The sequence below is a fragment of the Cygnus olor genome, unplaced genomic scaffold (genome assembly GCF_009769625.2).
Source record: "Cygnus olor isolate bCygOlo1 unplaced genomic scaffold, bCygOlo1.pri.v2 scaffold_111_ctg1, whole genome shotgun sequence".
Taxonomy (NCBI): domain Eukaryota; kingdom Metazoa; phylum Chordata; class Aves; order Anseriformes; family Anatidae; genus Cygnus; species Cygnus olor.
Window position 1 is genome coordinate 53,483 of NW_024429098.1, and position 22,713 is coordinate 76,195.

The 22,713-nt window shown below is 53.2% G+C and overlaps 1 protein-coding gene and 1 long non-coding RNA gene across 2 annotated transcripts; both read right to left on the reverse strand.

Moving 5' to 3' along the window:
* Positions 1-1,167: 1,167 nt before the first annotated feature.
* Positions 1,168-17,328, reverse strand: LOC121063224. Its single transcript, XR_005815926.1, has 3 exons — positions 17,170-17,328; positions 9,932-9,937; positions 1,168-1,178 (listed from the first exon to the last, which is right to left on the reverse strand). It is a non-coding gene; the product is annotated as an uncharacterized LOC121063224 (long non-coding RNA).
* A 1,655-nt stretch (positions 17,329-18,983) lies between these two features.
* Positions 18,984-19,853, reverse strand: LOC121063222 (olfactory receptor 14J1-like; the record flags this gene model as incomplete). Its single annotated transcript, XM_040543589.1, has 1 exon — positions 18,984-19,853. A coding segment is annotated over one exon (870 nt), but the record flags the coding sequence as incomplete, so codon positions are not given.
* Positions 19,854-22,713: the final 2,860 nt, after the last annotated feature.

Below are 22,713 nucleotides of genomic sequence, written 5' to 3' on the forward strand. Positions count from 1 at the left end.
GTTTTTGTTGTTTTTGTTTTGTTTTGTTTGTTTTTCCTTTCAATATATAGTTTTTTGATTCTCATAATGTTGCCCATTAAAATGTCATTATTCATCACACTCCCAGTTCAGTGTCTACCTGTCTAGAATAGCCCAGATGTTACTCTAAAAGAGGAGCCTTTGTGAAAATAAACAAAACAACAAAACTTGCATGGACTTGTTTGTCGGACATCCTTTTTGTGAGGCCATTTCTGTATCTGCAGGGACAGTGCCTATATGCAGAGGAGGAGGGGAAAAGAGTCGGGCCCAGCAGCACGGCCAGGGAGCACCAGCACTGGGTCCATGCAGAGCTGCTCCCTTGCCACTGCCACCCTCTCCTTCTGAGCCCTGCTGGTGGTGTAAGGCTGGCTGCTCCTGCAGCTTGCTGCCAGTGCTGCTGTGTGGCCGTGCTGAAAATGACCGCAGGCAGGACAGGCAGTGGGCACTGCAGTGACACACCTGGCCTACAGAGAATCATTTCTCTCCTAAAAGGGCCGTGCCTGAAGGCTCACGGCATCTTCTGGAGTTGCTGTCAGATCCGAACGTGCCCGAGGAAGAGAGTCCAAAGAGGCTCCTCGCTCTGCCAGGCCAGGCACCTCTGAGCACCCATGGCCACAGAAGAGCTGTGGGAGGTGGTCAGTGGCAGGGCCCCCCACCAGCTGGCTCTGCCCCCCAGCCTGCCCAGCATGGCCCTGCAGAGTGCCCCCATGCCCCAGTCACCACAGCCCCCTCGCTCTGCAGAGCAGCACCACCAGCTGGGGCTGTGGAGAGCATGGCCAAGGGCTGCAGCAGTGGCTGGCCAGGCCAGCACAGACGTGCTCACCTGGGAGAGGCTCCCTGGGAGATGGGGTGGCTTAGAAGAGCAGGGGCCTGTTGTGTGCAGGGGAGACACGGGAACAGAAATCCTTTGCTGCTACTGCTGCCAGCAGGCAATTCGTATGTATGTGGAGAGAGGGAAATGAGTGAGCACAAAGGCCATCAGATATCCCTAGGGGTGTCATGAAGGTCAGTGGGGCAGACAGCGTCTTCAGGTCCCTTCATTGTAGCATAACAGCCACGGGGCTTCTGCCTGAATAACACAGAATAGTTCAGTTGGAAGGCGCCTTCAGAGACCGTCTAGTTCAAAGTGCAAGACCTAATGCAGCTCTGCGATGTGCTTCCTTGAAACTCCAAGGTCCATGTGCCCAGTCCTCATGCCTTGGGGCATCCCAGAAGAGGGCAGAGCATGGCGATGCACCACCACAGGGCTGAGGTGCCTCCCAGCCTCTGGCAGTGTTAGCGTACATGAAAACACATAATCCACAAAGTGATTATATGAAGGTGCTTTATTAGGCGCCAGAAGTTAGGGGCATGCCTGCCCAAATCTAACTTCGTCCGATTTGTTCACTCAGTTCTCTTTATCTCCTAAAATATTACATATGCATTAAGTTTCACAACACATCTATACATATTCATTTCCTAGCTCCGCCTAGCCCCGCTTCGTATGCTAATTATCTTCTCAGTCCTTCTACACTTGCGTATCACTCTCTGGTGGTCGTCCGGGAGGTCGTCGGGATGAAGTAAGATGTCTTCATCAGAGTTGAACTTTTCAACCTTTTCTTCTTACGCATGCTCTCTGAGCCCTTGGTCTCAGTCCAAACCGCAAGGTTGGTTTGATCCAGTTCTCAGGGTCTGAGAGGCCCCAGTTATCTAGATGTCTTGCAATTTTGGCATTCTTTTAGTCCTCCTTACTCCTCATCATGAATCGGTGCATTCTCTCATGCTATCCTTGCACATATATTTTGTATCTTCCAAGCGCAGCCCCGGACAGTACATCGCAAATGTAACAATTAAGCAATATTGTATTATTTCATCTTCTATTACCAACAGCAGTGGTACCAACTGCAGGAGCAGTTACCAACTGCAGGAGCCGGAGGGACCCTGCAAGTGCTGCAGTGCACTGTCAGTGTGTGCAAGGCAGGGACTCGTGTCTCTGAGCAGCCCTGTGTGTATGAGCAGTGCACGAAGCCAGCTCAGATGTGGGCACCTCACAGAGCCCTGACATTACTCTGAATGGGTCTCTAGAAACAACCTAGAAACAACCCCCAGCGTTCCTGTGAGATTTCTGCCACCCTTCTTGCACAGGTTCGTTGTGAATGCCCTTCTCTGCTATGTCACGCTACCCTGCCTTTCTTTCGGGTACCGCAGGGGTATGCTTGTGTTCCCGTGGAAATGCCTTGGAACTCCAGGGAGATGCTTGGATGTCTTGGGGACATCCTTGAGTTGAAATCTTAAAATGTGTTGGAGTTCTCAGGGGACATTCTAGGATTCCCCGGGGAGTTGCTTGGTTGTCCAAGCAGAAACCTCTTTGCTCCAGGCAAGTTCTTGAATGTCCCGGGGAGATGCTTGTGTGCCTCAGTCCCCTCTGGAGATACTTGGAGGCTCCAGAGAGATGCTTGAGTGCTGTGCAGAGATGCTTGTTTCCACTGGGAGTATATTGAAGTTCCTCAGAGAGGTGCTTCAATGGGAACAGTAATTGTTGGCTCCTGCAATGGTATGATTTTGTTCCTGCTGGGCATGTTCCTGTGTCCAAGAGAGGTGCTTGGTTGTACCAAGGAGATGCCTGGGTTATGCAGGGGATCTCTGTGTTCCCTGAAAGAAATCCTCAATGGGTACACAGTGGAGTGCTGGGGTGACTCAAGAAGATGCTTGGAATCTCAAAGGATGTTCTTGGTTGCCCCGGGAAGATTCCAGGGTGCTCCAGGGAGGTTCCTGAGTAACCTGCTGAAGAGCCTGGTGTGCCCAGGGAAATCCTTGTCTCCTCCAAGGTTCTGCAGGGCAGATCCAGGAGTATGCCCTGGGGACATGCTTTGGATCTCCAAAGGAACTTGGGCTCTTTGGAACCATGCTTGGGAGGTCTTTTGGTGGTTCAGAAAGATGCTGGGTTCCCAGAATATATTTGAGGGTGCCCCAGGGAGATGCACCCAAGATCCTCCCAGGCAAACAAAGCATTGCCCTGGTTCACGCCAACATCTCCCTAAGGCAAACACATCCCAAGGGTACACAGGCTTCTCCCTGGAGCACCCAAGAATCTCCCAGACAACCCAAGAATCTCCCCAGACCACCAACCTATCTTACAAGGAGGACCCAAACACCTATTGAAAGCACAAGAGATTTCCACGGAGCATTCAGGCACCTCCCTGGAGAAGTCAAGAACCTCCTTGGGAAAGCAAAAATCTCCCCTGGGAATACAAGCATCTTCTTGGAGAACCCTCCATAGAATCCAAGAAACTCCCAGGAGCACCCAAGCACCTCCCTGGGGCTGAACAACATCATGTTTGTAGCCAACAATCTCCAAAGAGCATCTCCATGGAGGAGCCATGCATTTCCCCTTAGCACTCACGCATCTTGCTGGAGCACCAAAGCATCTCCCCAGGGCACCCAAGCATCTTCTGAAGTACTCTGATGTCTCCCCAGATCTCCCAAGCAAGTTCATTGAGTATCTGAGCAGCTCCTCCGGGCACTGAAACACTCAAACATCTCCCAAGGACATGCAAGCACCTCATAGGAATACCCAAGCTTCTCGCCAGGAAAACAAGCCTCTCCTTGGAGCCACCCAACATCACCCCCAAGAACCTTACCACGTCCTAGGTCACCCAAGTCTCTCTGTGGGGCAAGCAACCATCTTCCCAGGGTACCCAGGCATTTACCTGGTTCCATTTGCTGGGACAGCCATGCATGTCCTCAGGACACCCAACCCCCACGCCCAGGGCATTCAAGAACCTCCCTGGAGCACGCAGCTGTCCCACCAAGCCACCCTGGTGTCTCCTGGAGCATGCAAACAGCTCTGTGCAGCAGCCAAGCATTTCCCCCAGGCATACTAACACCTCCTTGGGCATTTCCCTGGGGATCACAAGCACCTCCCTGGGAGCACCCAAGCACTTCCTCAGGGCACCCAAACACCTCCCTGGAACAGACAAGCCTCTCCTTTGAATTACCCAAACATCTCCCGGGAAGCCAAGCACCTCCCTGGAGATATTAATCAATGCCCATCTGTCACCCAAGCACCTCCCTGCTCACCCAAGCATCTTCCTGGACATCCCAGGATCTCCCCGGGCAAACAGGCATCAACCCAGGGCATCCCTACACCTTCCTAAAGCCCCAAGGCTCCTCCCTTCGGGCACAATACATATCAAATAATGTGTCCCTGGGGCACATAAGCAGAATTTCCCCAGCCACACAAACACCTCCCTAGGACACACAAACACCTCCATGAGGCACCCAAGCATCTCACCAGGAGAGCCAAGCATCTGCCTGGAGGACCAACACACTTCCTGACAGAACTCAAGCATTTCACTGCAGCACCAAAGCATTTCCCCTGGGAACCCAAGCACCTCCTGAGGCACACAGACATCTCCCCATCTGCTCAGTGTCTGGGTGATTCACCAAGCATCCCCCTCAAACACGCAAGGTCCTCCTTGGAGAAACCAAACATGGCCTTGGGGCACACAAGCACCTCCCTCGATCAGCCCTACAGAGCCTTGGAGGAGACAAGAAGCTCCCTGGGCACACCAGGGTCTTCCCAGGGCATGCAAGCACCTCCCAGTGCCCTGTTGCTGGAGTGCTCTGGGAGTTGCCTGAGATCCCTTGGAAATGCCTGGCTACCTGGGGAAGATGCCTGTGGGATCCAGGGAGGTGCTTGAGTGACGTGCTGAAATGCTTGGGGACGTGGGAAGCTGCTTGGGCACTCCAGAGCATGCTTGAAGGAGACTAGAAGCTCCCTGGGCACACCAGGGTCTTCCCAGGGCACTCAAGCACCTCCCTGGAGCACCCTGGAATCTCCGTTTCAACCTTGGTTGCCCTGGGACATGCCTGGGTGCTCCAGGAACACGCCTACTATCTAATGGAAACGAATCCTCTGGTAGTTTAAGAGCGTGTCCTAGAAGATGCTTGAGTGCTCCAGAACGGTGCTTGCATGGCATGGGGAGATGCTTCAGTGCTCAAAGTGAGAGCTCGCGTTCTATGGTTATGTGCTTGGATGCCCTGGGACGATTTCCCTTTTCCCCCTGACTTTATACTTGGGTGCAAAGGGAATTACTTGCGAGCACCAGGGGAAGAGTTGGGATCCTGGCGACATGGATGGGCACTCCAGAGGTTCTTGGGCACTCCAGGGAGATGCTTGTTTGCTCTGAGGAAATGCTTGTGTCATCCAAGGAGATTTTCTTAGTGCCCTGTGGCTATGCTTGGGAACTTAAGAGAGGTGCTTGGGTGCCTGGGGTGATGCCTGGGTGCTCCACGGAAGTGCTTAGCTTCACCAGGGAAGTGCTTCAGTGCCCTGTGGAGGTGCTGGAGTGCTCTGGGAGATGCCTGAGATCCCTGAGAAATGCCTGGCTACCTGGGGAATGCCTGTGGGATCCAGGGAGGTGCTTGAGTGACGTGCTGAAATGCTTGGGGATGTGGGAAGCTGCTTGGGTGCTGCAGAGCCATGCTTGAACAATGCAGGGAGATGTTGTGGAGCTCCAAGACGACACTTCTGTGCCCCAGGGAGACGCATGCTTTCTCCAGGGAGGTGCATGGCTGCTGTGTGGAGGTGCTTGGGTGTTCCTCAGATGCTCCTGGGTGCCCCATGGAGATGCTTGGGTGCCCCCAGGTGATCCTTTGGTGCCCCTTGGTGCTCAAGGAGAAAAGATGGGGTCCCAGAATGATGCTTGGACTTGATTTATATTTCCAGGCCAGCGTTAGGATTCCCTGGCAAGATGTTTGAGTCAGACATAGGATATGCTTGGGTGATCCAAGGAGGGACTCCAGAGAGGTCTCTGCATGCTTCACAGAGGTGCTTTTTGACCGACCGAGATGCTGAAAGAACTTGCTTGGGAGCTCCGGAGGGACGTCAGAGTACCTTGGGATGTGCTTGTGTTCCCTGGGGAGATGTTTCAATAACGCTGCAGTGGGGTGCCTGAGTGCTGTGGGGAGATGTGGGGTCCTCCAGGAAGATGCCTGGGTTCTCAGGTGATGGTTGGTGCCTCAGGGAAATATCTGTGTTCCTGGGGAGATGCTTTGCTCCTGCTCTGGAATGCTTGGTTGCCCTGCAAAGATGCTTGGGTTCTCCAGAGAGATGTCTGGGTTACTCAACCTGAACCTTGGGTGCTCAGGGTGCTGTAGGGATCTCGTGCTTTCCCTAGCAAGGTACATGGTTTCTCCAGGGAGGTGCCTTAATGCTCCTTGAAAAAGATCGTGTGCTTTGGGGAGGTGCTTGGGTCCTCCGAGGAAGACAGGTTGGTGGTGTGAGGAGATGCTTGGGTGCTCCAGGGAGGTGCCTGTGTGCTGCATGGAGAAGCCTGGGTACCCTCGGGATGTGCTTGTTTGCCTAAGGGTGTGAACCAGAGCAATGCTTTGCTTCTTCAGGATGGATCTTGTTGCTCCTAGTGTGGCACCTCAAATGTCTTCTGGGAAACACAACATGTTGCTGAACCACCAAAGGATCTCCCAAGCATGGTCCCAAAGAACCCACGCATTCCTTTGGAGATCCAAAGCATGTCCCCAGGGCATACTCCCTAGATCTGCCCTGCAGAGCCCTCCAGGAGACAAGGATTTCCCTGGGCACACCAGGCTCTTCAGCAGGTTACTCAGGAACCTCCCTGGAGCACCCTGGAATCTTCCCGGGGCAACCAAGAACATCCTTTGAGATTCCAAGCATCTTCTTGAGTCACCCCAGCACCTCCACTGTGTACCCATTGAGGATATCTTTCAGGGAACACAGAGATCCTCCTGCATAACCCAGGCATCTCCTTGGTATACCCAAGCACCTCCCTTGGACACACAAGCATATCCATGGGGAACACAAGCACCTCATTGCAGGAGGCGAGCATCACGCTGTCCATCCAAGCATCTCTCTGGGGAAAAGAAGCATCTCCCAAAGGAACATAAGCATCCTCCTTGAGGAACAAAGCATTCTCTTGGACACCCAAGCAAGTTCCTGGTGCATCCTAAACTGTCCCCTGGGAACTCCAACTTTTTTCTTGACAACACAAATACATCCCCAGGACACACAAGCATCTACCTAGAGCACCCAAACGTCTCCGTGGAGCTCTCTCACATTTCCCTGGGAACACAGTTATATCATCCCTGAGGTATCAATCTTCTCCCCAGGAAACCCAAGCATATTCTAGGAGGACCCATGCACCTCCCACAGCACTCAAGCATCTCACTAGAGCACTGAAGAATTTCCACTGTGAACCCACTGCCTTCTGATGCACTAAGACATCGCCCAAAGACATACAAGTATTACTTGAAAAACCCAGGCACCTGAACAGAGAACCCAAGCACCTCCTTGGAATAACGAAACACCTCCCTGGGGAACAGCAGAATAAAACCATGGGTGCCCAAGCATCTGCATAGGTCACCCAAGAACATCTTTCAAGCACCCAGGAATGTCCCTCCAGCAATGGAGCACCTCTCTGGAGAAACCATACATCACCCTGGGTCAACCAAACATCTCCCTGGGTACACAAGCATCTCCCCGGGGAATCCAAGCACCTTCCTGGAGGACCCAAGGAGTTCCTTGGGGTATGTAAGCATTTTCCCATGGCACCCAAGCACCTGGAGAGGCACCCAAGCACTTCGCTGGGGACCACCAGCACCTTCCTGTGGTTCTCTAGCACCTCTCTGGAGCACCCAAGCATCTCACACGAACAGACAAGCACTTCCTTAAGGAATTCAACAGCAAACTTGGCGCATTCCAGCACCTCCCTGTAGGACACAGACTGCTCTGTGCAGTACTCAAGCATCTCCTGGGGGATCCAAGTGACCACGTGGAATTGAGCATCTTCCAAGAAACCCCAGATATTCTCAGGGAACACAAGCTTCTTCTCCCCAGGGCATATAAGTATATCACGGGGGCAAAAGAAAAGCCTCCCTGGAGCACACAGATTTCTTCCGTCAGAATAAAAGATTCTGCCCCAGTCACCCAAGCATCTTCCTGCAGCACAGAAGCACCTGCCTGGAACACTCAAGCACCTCATTGAAGTACCCAAGAATCTCCAACCACGCTCCTACATCTGAGTGGAGAACCCAAGCATCTACCCAGGGCTCCAAAACACCACCTGGGGCACACAAGTATCTCATTGGAGATGGGAAGCACCTCCCTTGGCTCCCACGAGCCTCCGTGGGGTGCACAAGTACCTGCCAGGGTCATTCAAGTACGTCCACAAGGCACCCAGGCATCTCCCCAGGGGACACCAGCATTTTAGTGGGGGACTCATGCGTTCCCTCTTAGCACTCAAGCATCTCACTCCAGATGCACTGAAAAATTCTCCCAGACAACTGAAGAGTTGTTTACAAAAGTCAAGAACCTAACAAGAGCGCTGAAGCATCTACCCAGGGCACGAAGGAACATCCTTCAAGCACCCAAACACCTCAGGCATTTCCCCAGAGAATGCAATCAGCTTTACTGAGGAACAAATGGACTCACTTGAGGACTCCACTATCAGTCCAGGGCACCCAAGCACCTTTGGGGAAAAGAAGGCACCACCCTGGAGCACCCAAGCAGTTCATTGCAGCACCTGACTGTCTCCCTGAACGTACAAGTATCTCCCTGGAGTACTCAATCTTTAAGAAGCAGGCTCCTGCCCTGGAGCACCCAGGCACCTCTGGGGGAACACAAGCACCTCTTTGGGCACCTAGGCATATCCCCAGGAAAACCATGCTCCTCCTGATGTCCTCAGACATCTCCCTACGGCTGCTTAGTTTCTTGCTGACTCATCAAGCATCTCCCTGGAACACCCAAGGTCCACACTGGAGAAAGCTAGAATCGCCGTGGGGCCAACAAGCACCTCGATGGATGAGAGAATCAGAGACGTGTGGAGATGCTTGAGTTTCCTGGGAAATTGCTGCCTGCCTAAGTGAGGTGATTGTGGCATACAGGCAATTGCTAGAGCCTGCAGCAACCAAGCACCTCCAGGGGGCACAAAAGCATTACTCATGGCTACCCCAGCATCACTATAGGGCATGCGAGAACACCCTTGGAGCTCCCAAGCACCTCCCTACAGCCATCAAGCACCTCCCAAGAGAAGCCACACATCTTCCTGGGATGGCCAAGGATCTGCCTGGGTCACCCTCAAACCTCCATGGACTCCCTAAGCCCCTTAGTTGGGTACACCACATGTCTCTGGGGCACTCAGGCATCTCTTTGGAGCAGGCAAGCTTATCCAAAAGGTAGACAAGCATCTCCGTGGAGGAGCCAAGGTTCCTCCTTGGGGGTAACCAGGCATTTCCACAGGGCACCCAATCCTCTTCCCAAGGGAAACAAGCACCTCGCTTGAGGCACCAAGCACCTCTGCACAACAAGCATCTTCCTGGAGAAATAAGTATTTCCCCCAGAAGCATCCCCATCGAGTACACAGGCACCTTCCTGCAGCACCCAAGCATCTCCTAATGGCATCCAAGCACCTCCCTGGAACATGCAAGCAACTTTTTTGAAACACCTAAGAATGTCGCTGGGGGACTTAGACTTCCTCTAAGCTCAGGATCGATGCATCCTGACGAAAGAGGTCAAGCAAGGTGTGTAGAAGACCTGTGTTGTGTTCACTTCCCCACATGCTGTTTCTTTCCTTATCAGTTGGCACAAATGACCAGGTTTGGTGCCCGTCACTGCCTCCCTTACATCATCTCTTGGTGCATTGGAAAAGGTCCTTGACCAGATAGACTGGAAGGAGCAGGTCCTCTGCTTCAGCATCCGTTTACACAAAACATCCAGGAGGATTTGGGGCTTCTTGATAACATCTTGATGGAATGGAAGACTGGGGAGCCCTGCAGGACCTCTTGTTATAAACCGAGATGAGGTGCTCAGGAGTGTAAAAGGCAGGGATGAGAAGGTAGAGTTGAGGCTGCTGAGAGAGGGGAACAAGGCAGAGCGGAGGCCTTGAGGTGAGCAAACTTGGACCTGTTGGTGGACCTGCTTGGAGGAATCCCATGGGATATGGCACTGCAGAGAGGAGTGGTGCAAGGAGCAGTTTAATGCTTGAGGATCTTCTCTTTGAACCCAAGTGCCGTCCACCCAGACACAAATGAAGTCAAGAAGAAGCGGCAGGAGCCTGTCATGGATGAGAAAGGAGCTACTAACCAAAACCAGAGAGAAGAAGGAAGCAGTTAAACCATTGCATCTGGGTGCCTTCCATTATCGTTGATGCTGACAGAGGTTCAGTGATTCTATGTGGGAGATTCCCACTGGAAGTTATCTGCTCAGGGAACGTGAGGGGATCTTGGGCCCTGCTCCTGGCTTTACACAGGGTCCAAGACCAGCTGCTGGAAGAATCCACATTGCATGTGTGTCTGTAGAGGTATATATTTCCCCAGAAAATACCCTAGCATACGAACAGCCCAACATTCATTGACTCTGGTCCAGGCTTTGCTTGCTTTGTACTGTCATTGGGTGTTTCAGAGATGGTTCTCATGGTAATTCTTGCCTGGGTCGGAAATTCCTCTAAACAAGTACCTCCCTTAGTGCCTCTAGAGTCCTGACACTCCTCATGGTGTTACATAATGAGAGTCACCACAGTCAGAGCGAGCCATCTGCACCCAGCCATGAACAGGTGACAAAACGGAGCTTCAGGGCAGGGGGACCTTGGGAATCTCCAGCCTTCAGCCAACAGAAAGCCCCTGAAGGTGGCAAGGAGACGTGGCCAGTGCTGCACGTGGGGCAGAATACCTGCATCCATCAGGGCAGGGCTGGATGTGAGCAGCTGAGAGGGGACCCTGGAGAAAAGGGCCTGGGTGCTACGAGGACACCATAGGAGCCAGTGGGACATGCTGACAGGGAGCAAGGCCAGCTCCTTACGGGGCTGCACTAGGGGCAGCGGGGGCCACCAAGACCACTTGGGTTATCGTCCCTCTCGACTCAGTGCTGCTGTGGCTACCTCTGGAGCAGTGTGTCCCAGGGTGCGTCTCCTGGTTTTGGAAGAGTGCAGAGGAACTGAAGAATGTGGAAGGGAGGTCTGCCAGGAAGGGCTTCAGTGTTTGAAGCTCCCCATCTGTGTGGGGAGGCTGAGGGACTGGGGCTTCTTTGGGCCTGTGGCATGGAGGCAGTAGAGGTAGGCTGAAACTGGTCTCAGAGCAGGTGGAGCTTTTCTTTCTAGTGGGAAAGAGTATAAGAAACACCAAGTGTATCAAGTGCGGCCTGGGGCATTGAGATTGGGTCTAAGGAGAAATCTTTTTTGAAGAGCAGAGCTGTGGTGCAACAGCTCCCCCAGAAAAATTCTGGATAACCCCTTGGCTTTGTGTTTTGTGGATTACTGAGGGCAGATGGAGAGACATCAGTCAAGGCAGGAAGGTGTTCAGGTGAGGGCAAGGTGAAAAGCAGGGTGGATGTCAGGGGCCAGCAAAGAAGGAAACAGGTGCGCAGGCATGGGATACCATAGAAGACCCTGTGGTGGTTATGGTCAGGGATATTTTGCAAGGTTGAAAGCCTTCAACAGAGCCAACAGCTTTGTCTGCTGGGCTCTGGCTTTAGTCTCTGTCACGGATGCCTATGAGGAGACACCTTCTTCTTAAAGCATTACAGTCTCATTGCCTCCTCATCCTCCTTGGGGAGCCTGGGAGATGTCCTCCTGTAGCCTTGTACTTGGCACTGCCCATCCCCACACCGAACTGACCCAAGAAGAGCCCTAAACCCCGCCGGAGGGACAGGATCTCCCTTCCCAGAGGCTAAGGTCAGGGCCCGATTGTTGGACTTCATGGCACACATCAAGGTTTCCTCAGCATCAGGGCCACCTTTCCTTGGCCTTGGTCTCCCCATCATCCCGCCTGCACTTTTCTGCTCAAAGAAGGCCATGGGGAGGCTTTGTCAGTAATGTCCCTCAGTGGGACTCATTAACGCTGTGAGAGGCTTTGGTGTTTGCATCTGCGTTCTCTACTTGAGAAAGGTCTTCCATTTCCTCTGAGTGCCTGAGGCTCCTGGGCTCTGCCCCAGCCCACCGGGGGGGTCAGTAAAAAGCCTTGGGCTGGGCCTGTGCTGCTGAGCTGGGACGGCTTGTGGGATGGAGGGAGGGAGCTCCTGGCAAGCGGGCAGCACTGCAGAGAGACAGCTCTGCCCAGGAGCAGCTCCTCTGCCAGGCGCAGCAGGGCTGGGGGCACTGCCTGCAGCTGGCATGGGGAGAGGAGAGAAGGGGGAGAGAGGTTCAGGGCAGCCTGGGGGGGAAGGCAGAGGAGAGCTGGCAGAGGGAGAAATCCTCACAGCCACCTCCCCACGGTAAGTGTCTGGGTGCAGGGCAATGCCGCTACGCACCCTGCCAGGCTCTCCTGGAGCTGGCACAGCCCTCAGCCAATGGGAGCTGTCAGGAGGACGCTCGGTGTTGGAGCTGAAGGGCACGCAGGGCTTGTGTGCTGCAGGGTCAGCGTGCAGGGCCCAAGGGCTCCCTTCTCTTGGGGCCGGCTGCAGGCTGTGCAGCCGGGGGTGCAGGCAGGGGTGCCCAGGGCTGTGGTGCAGAGCAGGGTCCCTGCTGTGCCCCAGGGACTGTGTGCCGGGGCAGGGCCTCTGCTGCCTGCCAGGCTCAGCACTCATCCTGCCCGGGGAGCTGCCCAGGGGCTGCGGGGAGAAGCTGCGGGTGGAAGGAGCCCCCCCGGCACGGCAGGGCAGGGCAGGCAGGGCAGGGTCCTGCTGCTTCCCAGAGACTGCTGCCTGGGGCAGGCTGCTCACAGCCCCACACCTCCCCAGGGCACTGCACAGCAGAACTGCAAGGCAAGACCTACCAGAAGGCAGTGCACCTTCTATAATCTCTGCTTCCATTTTCCTGCCTGTGTTGTGAGTCAGAGGGATGGTAATGGAGCTGTAGTATCTGTATTAGAAACTAAGGCTCCTTGAGCATTGCTGTAGATATGAGGCACCTCGCACACCTCAATGTACAGACAGTACCAACATTACCTTTGTTGTTTCTTGAGGAATTATTTGACCTTCTCCTCATGACCTGCAAACGAGGAGATGTCCCTGGCCAGCAGACTTCTCAGATCACTCCGGGTTCCCTTCTACCTGTTGCTGCAGACCAGGACTGACTGCTGCAGAGCCCACAGCAGAGCTCCCTGCTTGTTGTGGCACCCTCAGAGCACCAACCAGACATAAGACAAGGAACGGCAGAAAGATCTTCCTGAACTGAATGAGGCAGTGTTTTGCTTTGTGGGGTGTTTGTTGAGATATGTAGTGGATTTTAGTCAAAGAAGTCCTTAAATTTTGCACTGTCATTTCTTCCTTTTGTCAGGCTCCCTTGCCCAGAGGCAGGAAATGTGTAATGGCAGCTCCATCACAGAGTTCCTCTTCCTGGCATTTGCAGGCACGCGAGAGCTGCAGCTCTTACAGTTCTGGCTCTTCCTGGGCATCTACCTGGCTGCCCTCCTGGGCAACGGCCTCATCATCACAGCCGTAGCCTGCGACCACCGCCTCCACACCCCCATGTACTTCTTCCTCCTCAACCTTGCGCTCCTCGACCTGGGTGGCATCTCCACCTCTGTTCCCAAAGCCATGGCCAATTCCCTCTGGGACACCAGGGTCATTTCCTATGTAGGATGTGCTGCACAGGTCTTTCTGCTACTCTTTTTCTTTCTAGCAGAGTTTTCTCTTCTCACCATCATGGCCTATGACCGCTACGTTGCCATCTGCCAGCCCCTGCACTACGGGACCCTCCTGGGCAGCAGAGCCTGTGCCACCATGGCAGCAGCTGCCTGGGGCAGTGGCTTTCTCAACGCTTTGCTGCACACTGCCAATACATTTTCAATACCTCTCGACCGAAGCAATGCCCAGGATCTCTTCTGTGAAATCCCCCAGATCCTCAAGCTCTCCTGCTCAGACTCCTACCTAAGGGAAGCTGGGATGATTGTGCTTACTGCTTTTCTAATGCTGGGGTGTTTTGTTTTCATTGCTCTGTCCTATGTGCAGATCTTCAGAGCTGTGTTGAGGATCCCCTCGCTGCAAGGACGGCACAAAGCCTTTTCTACGTGCCTCCCTCACCTGGTCACTGTCTCACTGTTTGTCGGCACAGTCATGTTTGCTCACCTGAAGCCCCCCTCAATCTCTTCCCTTCTCTGGACCTGGCGCTGGCAGTTCTGTACTCAGTGGTGCCTCCAGTGAACCCCCTCATCTACAGCATGAGGAACCAGGACCTCAAGGATGTAATGTGGAAACTGATGACTAGGTGTATTTCATAAGCCATAAGCTGACTGCATTTTTCTGAAAATCTCTCGTAATGTTACTCATGATAAGCCAAGCCTGTTTTATATTCTTGTCTTGTGGTATTTTTTTCCCAGTTTTATTAGAATTGTTGTTCACCATTAGACCTCATTATTCATTGTGCCTGTGTATTTAAAACAATTTAAACCAATTATAATGACTCTCACTCGCCGAGGTGATTGGCTCCGGTGCAGACACCTTCTGCATAGGAGCGGGGGATGGCAGTGTGCAGGGGCTTCCCTTCAGGAGCGCCCCCCTCTGTAGGACGAAGGCAGCCCCTAGGGAGTACGAGCGACCAGGAGTGCTGCGAACAGAGCAGGCAAACAGGGCGTGGGGCATCGGTCAGGGTACGGCACGGCAGTCTGCGTGGCGGTTCATGCAGGCAGGGTGCTGCAGCGAGCTCCCGTGACAGACCAGTCCTGGCAAACGGTCAGCAGAAGGCCACCTCCACACTTGCCAAAAAGGAGGTGGGGACCCAAACTGAGCTTCCAAAAAGTACGCAGCTGTCCAGGTGTCAGGCTGCAGGGAATGCCAAAGCTTCACACCACCGTTGGGCAGCTGCAGAGACAGCAGTTGCGTGAGACGTGAGCAGGTGGAAGACCTGCTCTGCATGGTAGCTGAGCTATGAAAAGAGGTTGAAAAACTTATGAACATCTAGGATTCAGAGAAGGAGATAGACTGTTGATGCCTAACTCTGGCCTCTGCGGAACAAGAACAGGCACCAGGAATTCCCCAACACAAAGAGAATGCAGTATCCATCCCTCAGCAGACACAAGGCAGAAGCTACAAGGATATGAATGAGTGGAAACAAGTCCAGGCTCGAGGTGGCAGGCAAAATCCTGCCACAAAAGGTAGACCTGAGCAACAAGTATAAGGCCCTGGAGGCTGAAAGGCAATCGATGGATGGAGAAGGTGACAATCCCTCTTCCACCAGAGATATTGCTAGGGTTGGAAAGGCCAACCCCCTGTATAGTGACCACAGGCAGGAGGAAGAAAAGGCGGGTTTTAGTTGGGGGTGATTCCACAATCGGGGGAACAGAGGGTCCAATACAGAGAGGGGACCCTCCTCTAAGGGAAGTCTGCTGCCTTCCTGGGGCCCAGGTTAAGGACATCACAAGGAGACTTCCCAGCTTGGTTCAACCCTCAGACTATTACTGATTGTGGAATCTATTACCGATTATATCTAATTTAAAAGTACCCTCCTTCAGGTTTAAAACGCTACCCCTTGTCTCATTATGATAGTCCCTGAGAAAAGGTCCCTCCCCAGCTTTTCTGTAGGCCCCCTTTAGCTACTGAAAGGCTGCTTTATGGTCAGCCCCAGGGAGGTGCTTGGGTGCTCCTGGGAGTTTCTTGGATTCTATGGAGGGTTCTCCAAGAAGATGCTTGTATTCCCAGGGGAGATTTTTGCTTTCCCAAGGAGGTTCTTGACTTCTCCAGGGAGGTGCCTGAATGCTCCGTGGAAATCTCTTGTGCTTTCAATAGGTGTTTGGGTCCTCCTTGTAAGATAGGTTGGTGGTCTGGGGAGATTCTTGGGTTGTCTGGGGAGATTCTTGGGTGCTCCAGGGAGAAGCCTGTGTACCCTTGGGATGTGCTTGTTTGCCTTAGGGAGATGTTGGCGTGAACCAGGGCAATGCTTTGTTTGCCTGGGAGGATCTTGGGTGCATCTCCCTGGGGCACCCTCAAATATATTCCGGGAACCCAGCATCTTTCTGAACCACCAAAAGACCTCCCAAGCATGGTTCCAAAGAGCCCAAGTATTCCTTTGGAGATCCAAAGCATGTCCCCAGGGCATACTCCCTGGATCTGCCCTGCAGAACCTTGGAGGAGACAAGGATTTCCCTGGGCACACCAGGCTCTTCAGCAGGTTACTCAGGAACCTCCCTGGAGCACCCTGGAATCTTCCCGGGGCAACCAAGAACATCCTTGAGATTCCAAGCATCTTCTTGAGTCACCCCAGCACCTCCACTGTGTACCCATTGAGGATTTCTTTCAGGGAACACAGAGATCCTCCTGCATAACCCAGGCATCTCCTTGGTACAACCAAGCACCTCTCTTGGACACAGGAACATGCCCAGCAGGAACAAAATCATACCATTGCAGGAGCCAACAATTACTGTTCCCATTGAAGCACCTCTCTGAGGAACTTCAATATACTCCCAGTGGAAACAAGCATCTCTGCACAGCACTCAAGCATCTCTCTGGAGCCTCCAAGTATCTCCAGAGGGGACTGAGGCACACAAGCATCTCCCCGGGACATTCAAGAACTTGCCTGGAGCAAAGAGGTTTCTGCTTGGACAACCAAGCAACTCCCCGGGGAATCCTAGAATGTCCCCTGAGAACTCCAACACATTTTAAGATTTCAACTCAAGGATGTCCCCAAGACATCCAAGCATCTCCCTGGAGTTCCAAGGCATTTCCACGGGAACACAAGCATACCCCTGCGGTACCCGAAAGAAAGGCAGGGTAGCGTGACATAGCAGAGAAGGGCATTCACAACGAACCTGTGCAAGAAGGGTGGCAGAAATCTCACAGGAACGCTGGGGGTTGTTTCTAGGTTGTTTCTAGAGACCCATTCAGAGTAATGTCAGGGCTCTGTGAGGTGCCCACATCTGAGCTGGCTTCGTGCACTGCTCATACACACAGGGCTGCTCAGAGACACGAGTCCCTGCCTTGCACACACACTGACAGTGCACTGCAGCACTTGCAGGGTCCCTCCGGCTCCTGCAGTTGGTAACTGCTCCTGCAGTTGGTACCACTGCTGTTGGTAATAGAAGATGAAATAATACAATATTGCTTAATGTGTTACATTTGCGATGTACTGTTCCGGGGCTGCGCTTGGAAGATACAAAATATATGTGCAAGGATAGCATGAGAAAATGCACCGATTCATGATGAGGAGTAAGGAGGACTAAAAGAATGCCAAAATTGCAAGACATCTAGATAACTGGGGCCTCTCAGACCCTGAGAACTGGATCAAACCAACCTTGCGGTTTGGACTGAGACCAAGGGCTCAGAGAGCATGCGTAAGAAGAAAAGGTTGAAAAGTTCAACTCTGATGAAGACATCTTACTTCATCCCGACGACCTCCCGGACGACCACCAGAGAGTGACACGCAAGTGTAGAAGGACTGAGAAGATAATTAGCATACGAAGCGGGGCTAGGCGGAGCTAGGAAATGAATATGTATAGATGTGTTGTGAAACTTAATGCATATGTAATATTTTAGGAGATAAAAGAGAACTGAGTGAACAAATCGGACGAAGTTAGATTTGGGCAGGCATGCCCCTAACTTCTGGCGCCTAATAAAGCACCTTCATATAATCACTTTGTGGATTATGTGTTTTCATGTACGCTAACACTGCCAGAGGCTGGGAGGCACCTCAGCCCTGTGGTGGGTGCATCGCCATGCTCTGCCCTCTTCTGGGATGCCCCAAGGCATGAGGACTGGGCACATGGACCTTGGAGTTTCAAGGAAGCACATCGCAGAGCTGCATTCAGGTCTTGCACTTTGAACTAGACGGTCTCTGAAGGCGCCTTCCAACTGAACTATTCTGTGTTATTCAGGCAGAAGCCCCGTGGCTGTTATGCTACAATGAAGGGACCTGAAGACGCTGTCTGCCCCACTGACCTTCATGACACCCCTAGGGATATCTGATGGCCTTTGTGCTCACTCATTTCCCTCTCTCCACATACATACGAATTGCCTGCTGGCAGCAGTAGCAGCAAAGGATTTCTGTTCCCGTGTCTCCCCTGCACACACACAGGCCCCTGCTCTTCTTCTAAGCCACCCCATCTCCCAGGGAGCCTCTCCCAGGTGAGCACGTCTGTGCTGGCCTGGCCAGCCACTGCTGCAGCCCTTGGCCATGCTCCCCACAGCTCCAGCTGGCAGTGCTGCTCTGCAGAGCGAGGGGGCTGTGGTGCCCGGGGCACGGGGGCACTTTGCAGGGCCGTGCTGGTCAGGCTGAGGGGCAGAGCCAGCTGGTGGGGGCCCTGCCACTGACCGCCTCCCACAGCTCTTCTGTGGCCATGGGGTGCTCAGAGGTGCCCAGCCTGGCAGAGTGAGGAGCCTCTTTGGACGCTCTTCCTCGGGCACGTTCGGATCTGACAGCAACTCCAGAAGATGCCGTGAGCCTTCAGGCACGGCCCTTTTAGGAGAGAAATGATTCTCTGTAGGCCAGGTGTGTCACTGCAGTGCCCACTGCCTGTCCCTGCCTGCGGTCATTTTCAGCACGGCCACACAGCAGCACTGGCAGCAAGCTGCAGGAGCAGCCAGGCCTTACACCACCAGCAGGGCTCAGAAGGAGAGGGTGGCAGTGGCAAGGGAGCAGCTCTGCATGGACCCAGTGCTGGTGCTCCCTGGCCGTGCTGCTGGGCCCGACTCTTTTCCCCTCCTCCTCTGCATATAGGCACTGTCCCTGCAGATACAGAAATGGCCTCACAAAAAGGATGTCCGACAAACAAGTCCATGCAAGTTTTGTTGTTTTGTTTATTTTCACAAAGGCTCCTCTTTTAGAGTAACATCTGGGCTATTCTAGACAGGTAGACACTGAACTGGGAGTGTGATGAATAATGACATTTTAATGGGCAACATTATGAGAATCAAAAAACTATATATTGAAAGGAAAAACAAACAAAACAAAACAAAAACAAACAAAAAACACCACCAAAAAATAAAAAATCCCAACAATAATTGAAAACTTACCAAACTAAGGAAAGCAAAATCAAGAATTAAGACAACTACAATACCAACAGAAGACAGGTAGTCCTGTAATAAGTTACATTACAAGCCATTTTTGTGGCTTGTAACAAGATAAGTAGCTTGTTCTTTTTGAAACACTAGTTATCAATATCCTGAGGGCATGCTTTAGCTCCTGGTTCCTCAGGCTGTAGATGAGGGGGTTCAGTGCTGGAGGCACCACCGCGTACACAACTGCCACTGCCAGATCCAGAGATGGAGAAGAGATGGAGGGTGGCTTCAGATGGTCAAACATGGCAGTGCCGAGGAACAGAGAGACCACAGCGATGTGAGGGAGGCACGTGGAAAAGGCTTTGTGCTGTCCCTGCTGCGAGGGAATCCTCAGCACAGCCCTGAAGATCTGCAAGTAAGACAGAACAATGAAAACAAAACACACCCAAAATAAAAAAGCACTAACAACAAGAACTCGAACTTCCCTTAGGTAGGAGTCTGAGCAGGAGAGCTTGAGGATCTGGGGAAGTTCACAGAAGACCTGGTCTAGGGCATTGCCCTGGCAGAGAGGCAGTGAAAATGTATTGGCTGTGTGCAGGACAGCATTGAGAAAGCCACTGCCCCAGGCAGCTGCTGCCATGGTGGCACAGGCTCTGCTGCCCAGGAGGGTCCCATAGTGCAGGGGCTGGCAGATGGCGACATAGCGGTCATAGGCCATAACAGTGAGAAGACAAAACTCAGCTCCAATGAAGAAGAGAAAGAGAAAGACCTGTGCAGCACATCCTACATAGGAAATGACCCTGGTGTCCCAGAGGGAATTGGTCAAGGCTTTGGGGATAGAGGTGGAGATGCTGCCCAGGTCAAGGAGGGCGAGGTTGAGGAGGAAGAAGTACATGGGGGTGTGGAGGCGGTGGTCGCAGGCTACGGCTGTGATGATGAGGCCGTTGCCCAGGAGGGCAGCCAGGTAGATGCCCAGGAAGAGCCCGAAGTGCAGGAGCTGCAGCTCCCGCGTGTCTGCGAATGCCAGGAGGAGGAACCCGGTGATGGAGCTGCTGTCATTGGACATTTGGTGCCACTGGGCACAAGAGCCTGTTCAAGGAGGAAAGGCAATGAGAACTTCCAGCAGACTTCTCTAAGATAAAAACTACTCCATTCCTCATCTAACTCACCAAAATACTTGCCCTCTCTCAGGAAGGGCTTTGGCAGGTCCCTTTCAGAAGCTCTGGTCGGTGTCGGCAGAAGGAGACACAGGAAGCTGGGGACTCTGCCAATGGCACAGAAGGCGTCAGCGCTGCTCTACAGCAACAGGCAAATAGAAACAAGGGTTGATCTCAGATTAAATCCACCTGTGATACCCAAGGTCTCTTTAGCATTTGCCATCCCAATTCAACCAACTGCAGAGCAGGACCATGGGGATTCTGTATTTTTTCTTTTGCTCCTTTTTCCCCACCATAACAGAGGAGGCTTTTTTTTTTTTTTTTTTTTTTAAAGGCAGAAATCCTTGGCAGTTCTGCTGACCTTCAAAAGAAAGGTGTTGAGAGGCCAAGGGACTGACCCTCAGAACAGTTTCAAAATGCAGATCAACAGACTCCTCACCCTCTCTCATTTTACCCGAGAAGGAACTCACCTCTCTTCTCCTAGGTAAGGACACAGGGGGATCGTTGCAGATGCATACATACAGCAGTTTATCTGAGATGTCCCTGGGACTCCTAGATCCTATGGAGATCATAGAATGATAGAATCATAGAATGGTTTGGGTTGGAAGGGCCGTTAAAGATCATCTAATTCCAACCCCCTGCCGTGGGCAAAGACACCTTCCACTAGACCAGGTTCCCCAAGGCCTCATCCAACATGGCCCTGAAACAATCCAGGGAAGGGACAACCACAACTTCTCTGGACAACCTATCCCAGTTCCTCACCACCCTCATAGGAGAGAATTTCTTCCTTATATCTAATCTGATGCCATGGGAGAGCTGTGTCATTCGGGAGGAAGGCTGCAGCCCGGCAGGAACCCCAGGAAATGGCTCAAATGCCCTAGAGAATGAGTGCCCTGAAGGGAGGGTCAGCTCCTTTAAACCCCCCACACTGTTGTTCCCAGAGACCCAACATTTAGAAGGGGACATGGATGTTGTTCCTCCACGGCATATACGCATGACAGGACCTGGAGCACTGGCTTTTGAGCTGCAGGTGAATCCTCACCCGACCCCTCCACAAGGAGACCAATGGCAAGGACAGGAACAACAAGAACCAGAGGGGACATTGGCCAGGTAATGGGCAGGAAGGGCAGACACAGCTGGACACTCAAGTGTTTCTCCTGCTGGAGGGGATTCAGGGAGAAGGGCTCTGCTGTGAGGGAGGGGAGACTGAGGAATGTTCCAGGGAAGGCGCCTGCACTGCAGGGGCTGGCAGGGAGGTGCCAATTTCCCCCTCCCAGCCTTTGCTCTCAGCACTTTCCTCTCATCCCCTTCTCCTGTCTCTGCTGCCTGCAGCTGCCCCTACTGGGAGCTGTTTCTCTGCCCTGACCTCTTCTCCCTGTCCATGCTCACACAGCCCGTCCCACAGGCTGTGTGCTCAGCTGTGCCCTGCAGACACCTCCTAGGATAGGGAAAGGTCTGGGGACGTTGTTCTGTTTGCAGGTCCTAACAAGCAGCTTGGAAATGCCCCGAGGACAGCACAAAGCTGATGTTGGTGCCATTGGTAAGCAGAGATGAGCAAACGGACTTTCAGAGGCTCCTCAACAATCTCTGTATCTCAGTGTAATGCTCTAGGAGCCTCAGTCTCCTAGACACGTCTCCCCACGCCATTACCACACAAAATTCCTCCTTATCGCAGCTGGAAAATGAAGGCAGAGACTCCTCAAGGGCCTTCCCTTCAAGGCAGCCTGTGCCTCGACCTTCCTATGGAAAAGTCCCCTGTGCAATGCCCTGGGGAGGCGTGGGGCTGTGAGCAGCCAGCAGCAGGCTCTGGGCAGCAGCAGGACCCTGCCCTGCCCTGCCCTGCCGGGGGGGCCTCCTTCCACCCGCAGCTTCCCCCTGCAGCCCCTGGGCAGCTCCCCGGGCAGGATGAGTGCTGAGCCTGGCAGGCGGCAGAGGCCCTGCCCCGGCACAGCCCCTGGGGCACAGCAGGGACCCTGCTCTGCACCACAGCCCTGGGCACCCCTGCCTGCATCCCCGGCTGCACAGCCTGCAGCCAGCCCCAAGAGAAGGGAGCCCTCGGGCCCTGCACGCTGACCCTGCAGCACACAAGCCCTGCCCTGGAGCACGTCCTCCTCCTCTGCACCAAACAAGCTGTGACAGTCCTTCCTGCAGGTCCCACACGCTGTGGCATGTGCTCCATTGAGGAGGTCCCTCCAGGAAACACAGCTCTATTGCCCTGCACGCAGAGACTTACTTTGTCAAGGTCTGTGAAGCTTTCTGCCACTATCTGCTCTCCTTTGTACACCTACTCCAGGCTGCCTTATACTTCCCTTTGTTTCTCTCCCTCTGCAGTGCTGCCTACTTGCCAGGAGCTCTCTCCCTCCCTCCCAGGAGCCCAGCCCCACTCAGCAGCACAATCCCAGTGCCAGGCATCACTTTCTCTACCCTCCCCTCTCTACCCTGAATTCCCTTCAGACATCCCTGCAGCTCCCCAGAAACCTCCTGGGAAAGAGACTGAAGTCATCACTGACGTTGTCTCTGCCCATTCAGCAGGGACATTTCTGGCCAGCAATGTCATTTCTTCTCTCAGAAGCTGACCTAGGCATGGGAACCATCATTGTTTGTCCCATCATTAGGCAGGAGACCCAGACAGGGCCTAGGAGGGATCTCCTTTGCCACTAG